At 33.8% G+C, this 5,403-nt stretch overlaps 1 protein-coding gene across 1 annotated transcript in view; it reads left to right on the top strand.

Annotated features, from left to right (window-relative positions):
• Positions 1–5,403, top strand: part of FBXO8 (F-box protein 8) — a 56,549-nt gene that overhangs the window by 22,130 nt on the left and 29,016 nt on the right. The window contains exon 2 of the mRNA XM_012651669.1: positions 3,966–4,302. Coding sequence (XP_012507123.1) covers positions 3,974–4,302 — 329 coding nt within the window. The 5' untranslated portion in view covers positions 3,966–3,973. The remainder of the gene's footprint in view (positions 1–3,965; positions 4,303–5,403) is intronic.

The raw sequence follows: 5,403 nt of genomic DNA on the forward strand, positions 1-5,403 counted from the left end.
ATTTTTTTTTGGTTTGATCATTGATATAAAAGAATTGCATTTCCAGGAAAAACAAATAATCATGATTGAAATATGAGATAACTAAGGGAGATGAAGAATTGTATATACAAGTCCTGCAAAGCTATGTAAGCATCAACATGAACAAATAAGCTTATTGGGCAAGCAAGACATCAGAACAGTTGAAGTATCATCAAATAAGTTTTATGAAAGTGTTCATCATTTTCATTTGATGAAAATACAATTTTGTCAAAACAAAGTAATATCTAACATGTATCGATTATTAACCATGAAGTGAACTTTATATGTACTCTCTCATATAATACAACAGCCTTTTGAGCTTTAGATATTATTTTTCTACATTACCTATGAAAAAACTGAAACTTAGTAGTCAAGTAACTTCCCCACGGTCCTATAAGTAGTAACGGAGTCAAGATTCAAATTCAGGTCTGCCTCACGCACACTATGCTCCCTGCATGACTTGCTTCACAACTAACACAGTGGATGTCATGTCTTTTTGAGAGTTTTGTCACTTTTCTGACAGTTACATCCATATTCCGCATTGTTATTACCCCGCAGAAGATCGGAGAGTGAGGAAGGAACCCTGTAGAGACACCCTTTCCTTTCTCTAAATACTGAGCTTATAAGATTCTCAGAGTGGTTTATCATACTGTATTTTTACCCAGTATCAAGAACCGCTTTAAAAGAAGAAAGTCCCAAAGGGGCAACTGGCAGTATTGTTTAGCAGTAGGATAGAAAATGAGGTCTAACCTTGCAGTTTTCAGTTTTATTTGTCTGAATGTATACATTGTACACTGTGTACATGAGCCTCAACCCCCCACTCTCCCCATCATTTTTTTTTTAGGTTACCAGCTGCTAGCTTTACCTCTTTGTACCTGCCGGATGCTTTCTGAGTCACATTATCCAGTGCTCAATTTAAGTGATCCCCATTAAAGTCCAGAGCCTAGGGAAATCACCCTGATTCTTTGTTCCCTAGCAACAGCCCTGAGAGTAACAACAGCTGCTTAACCATATGCCACTAGAAAGATTCCACAGGAAAAATACACAGAAATTGTTAATAAATGCCTTAAATCTTGAGACTTCAGTTACTGTGTTTTATTATTTCCCTTTAGTGGGACAAAAATGAGAAAGGAATAAATTTAATTATTTAAAATGATAATAAATATGCTAGATGAACTCAGCAATTAATGCAATTTCTAGATATTTTCTTGCTAAGTTAAATAGAGGAATAGCCATGATAAAAATAACATAACCTTTATGATAGAGAGCCTTAGAATGTTAAATTTGTGTCACAATTAAGGTGTACTTATGTTGTAATGTGACATGGCACATTTAAACATTAATCAAATTAAAGACTTTATGTACTTATAAATTTTTGTTGACATTCTGTATTTCTTCTATGTTAATGATTTTTACTGTCTTTCCAAAGTTTTGCCCTTTCTAGAATGTCTTATAATTGGAACCTTTTAAGAGTGACTTCTTTCACTTAGTAATAGCCATTTAAGGTTCCTTCATGTCTTTATGGCTCTTTTCTTTTTAGTGCTAAATAATATTCCAGTGTATGGATGTCCTCTACCAAAGTATGTTTAGTTTTGTAAGAAACTGCCAAAGTAGGCTGGGCACGGTGGCTCACGTCTGTAATCCCAGCACTTTGGGAGGTCGAGGTGGGAGGATCAATTGAGACCACCTAGTTCAAGACCAGTCTGAGCAAGCTAACAAATACCCCATCTCTACAAAAAAAAAAAATTTTTTTTAATTGGCCAGGTGTGGTGGTACATGCCTGTGGTCCCAGCTACTCAGGAGGCTAAGGCAAAAAGATCACTTGAGCCCAGAAGTTTGAGGCTGTAGTGAGCTATGATTGTGCCCCTGCACTCCAGCTTGGGCAACAGGGTAAGACCCTGTCTCTAAAAACAAAAAAGAGAAGAAAGAAAGAAACTACCAAATTGTCAACTGGAGTGGTTATATCATGTTGCATTCCTATATTCTCATCAGCATTCAGTATTATGTTGTGTATGTACCATTCTCATAGGCGTGTGCTAGTATCTTGTTTTAATTTGCAATTCCCTAATGACAACATACGATGTTGAACATCTTTTCATATGCTTATTTGCCAATTGTATATTTTCTTTGGTGAGATGTCTATTAAGATCATGTGCCCATTTTTAAAGTGGTTTGTTTTTGTATTGTTGAGTTTTAAGAGTTCTTTGTATATTTTGGATATCAATCCTTTGTCATATATGTGTTTTGGAAAGATTTTCTTTTGGTTTATGGCTTGTCTTTTCATTTTCTTGATGTTCTGTATTTTTTAAGAAATTAATTTATATAGCTTTACCACTAATCTAGGAACTGATACCATCATTGTGGTATATGTAGTAGGGAGAGAAAGTTTATCTTTTGTGCTTTTTTAGCACAAAACAAATTTTCCCACGTTTAAAAATCATTAATATGTTCCTTCTCTTCGTACCTCCCCCCAGCCCTTTGTAGCTCAAGCAGCTGGGATTCCTGGCAGTGCAAGGTAAAGAGGAGGAGGAGTTAAAAATTATCCTGGGCTATTTTGCTCAGTTTTGATCAGCAGATGACCTAATATAGTAGCCATTATCCAAGAAATAGCCAGTAATTTAGTAAATGTATACATGGATGATGCTTTTTTAAATACTAAAAGAATACTGTATTTGACATTGTTCGAAGTTCTGCTCAATTTTCAAATTATTCCTAACTACAGAATATCTGGTCATCACTGTTTAGTTGTTTCTTTTTCCCCCCCTTGGTCTTTTTTTTTCTTTTGTTTTTGTTGGTCCTTATTGTAAACAGTTAATTAATACAACACCATATTTTAAATTCAGATCTTGTTATAAAAATTATTTGACAATTTTAGTGATTTTATGCAAAAGTCAGTATTTTTTCTCCAGATTTTTGAAATACACACAGTTGTTAGTTAAGTATTCTTAATAAAACAAGAATATTTTGTTTGAAAAAGAGATCATGAAAGTAATTTCTTTGTATGAGTTAAACACTCTTTCTGATTTAGTTTTTCTTAATGAATTTATTTGCTTAGGAAAAGCTACTTATTTTAAAGGCATGACCAAATAAGAAGTCTAGGCCAGTCATTTTCTAAATACATTTGTATATTGGGAAGTCAATATATATAACAGATAAATGTAGAGATGCTCTGGGTTGGAGGTCAAGTGGAATTGGGGAAGACTGGAGTAAACCTTCTTCTCCTGTCTTTTCCCAGGTACCTAGGAAGAATCTGTAGGGCTATGTGGGAGAAGAATTGGAAAATTGTCTAAATTACAATTTTTAATTTAAAGCAGCAAAACCAAATAGTCAGCTATTACTGAGCTATTTATCATGGAGTTCTAGGTGTCTAATTTATAAGGTTTCTGAATTAGACTTCAGGGCCTATGTTACATTTTATTACAGTCTACAACATAAGTGTAGACTGGCAAGAATTAAACTAAAAGCCTGTTTCACAGCTGTTATGCATCTGGGAGTTTGGTTAAAAGGGGCTAGCTTAGCTTGGCCTCAATTGTGATAAAAAGCAGGGTCTGGAGGCCTTTTAACTAAAGTCCTGTGCTCTGATCAGAGCTGTATTTAATACTGGCCCATAAGTCCACATAATTATAATTTGTAAGAGTATTTAGGACATCAGTAACTTTTAAATCTTACCACATGAAAAATGATTATGTCACCTGTGGACTTTAAAAGTAGTTAGTAAACTCGGGTAAAGGTGATGACCAAACCAAATATTTCTAAAACTTTCTCTGTCCAAGTTTTGTACTTGGAATGTTCCAGCTATTCTTTATGATATACTACTGGTTTTAATAGGCTTTAATGAGGAATTTTAATTCTGATAAATGAATGCTTCGTGTCAGATTTGTTATACCAGTGGGAAAGATGGGTTACTTTTTTAATGCCACCCTTATTGCATTCTGGCTTTCTCCCAGGCTTGCAGATGGGTCAGGGGCTGTGGAGAGTGGCCAGAAACCAGCAGCTACAACAGGAAAGTTATAGTGAGCAAGGCTACCTCACCAGAGAGCAGAGCAGGAGAATGGCTGCAAGCAACATTTCTAACGCCAATCATCGTAAACAAGTCCAAGGAGGCATTGACATATATCACCTTTTGAAGGCAAGGAAATCTAAAGAACAGGAAGGATTCATTAATTTGGAAATGTTGCCTCCTGAGCTAAGCTTTACCATCTTGTCCTACCTTAATGCAACTGACCTCTGCTTGGCTTCATGTGTTTGGCAGGACCTTGCTAATGATGAACTTCTCTGGCAAGGGTAAGTTAGACCCACTGATATTTGGTTCAGATATATCTAAACATAATCATGCTTAAATATTCTTTTTATAAGATACATTATTAAATGTTTTCTTTTAACTTGGGCTTGTACTTTGAGTTGGAAAAATAAAAATACAGTTATCATCACAGTCAAATTCGATATTGGGAAAAGAAAGATAATAGAAAAGAAAATAGAATAATGACTTTACAGTTAGAAGAGAGGTTACCCATTGAGATGTGTCAGTTTATTCTAAAAATAAAACAAAACTATGAAGTGGGAATTTCTAATTCAAAATTTGGAGAGTTTACACACTGATATAGATAGTTTGTGCTTCCTATGGTATCCCACTGGAAGAATAGGCATACTTAAAAATCAATGAATAGTCCCCAAATGTTATTGTTCTCATTGGTTACAAATGAGTATATGTGTATTTGTGTTTACTTATTTATATATTTCTTTTTATCAAAGGTGCTTGTTAGCATCAACTGGTGAAAATTTCATCTACTTTTTATTTTTCCTAACCACTGTTTCAATGGTGAATGAAGTAGGCAAATATTAGAAAGCAAGGAGATAAACAATTTACTTGCTGAACTTAAAGTAGATTATAGAAGTTCCATCAGCTATTATACCAGTTTAAATTTAAACTACAAATCTAAGCATATTTGGTAGAATAGAATCTGTTTTATTGAACCTTTTACTCCTTAAATAACATCATATACTTCCAAAAAATTGTAGGTACATGTTTTTTTTTTTTCCTATCGAGTCCTGAAAATGTTACCAAACATAGAATAATCACTGGATCTCAGATTTTCTAGCGTTCTTTACCAAAGTTTATTTAAGTCTCATTATTTTAAAATGGGGCTTTCATAAAGATATAGAACATATCTAAATACAAAAGTCTTTCTGAGATTTCAAATAATTTCTAACTGAAAATCTAACTGAGAGAATTAATAAATTAATCTAAATTGCCAAACTATTAAAAATGCATTTTCAGTAATGACATTCCTAATTTAGGCTTCTTGATGTCACAGAATTATAGTATAAATTATATAGGTCATTTCTCAGTCTTTAAATAGATAAAAATGATCCATACCATTTCGT

This window comes from Propithecus coquereli, unplaced genomic scaffold (genome assembly GCF_000956105.1).
Source record: "Propithecus coquereli isolate 6110/MARCELLA unplaced genomic scaffold, Pcoq_1.0 Scaffold36, whole genome shotgun sequence".
Taxonomy (NCBI): Eukaryota; Metazoa; Chordata; class Mammalia; order Primates; family Indriidae; genus Propithecus; species Propithecus coquereli.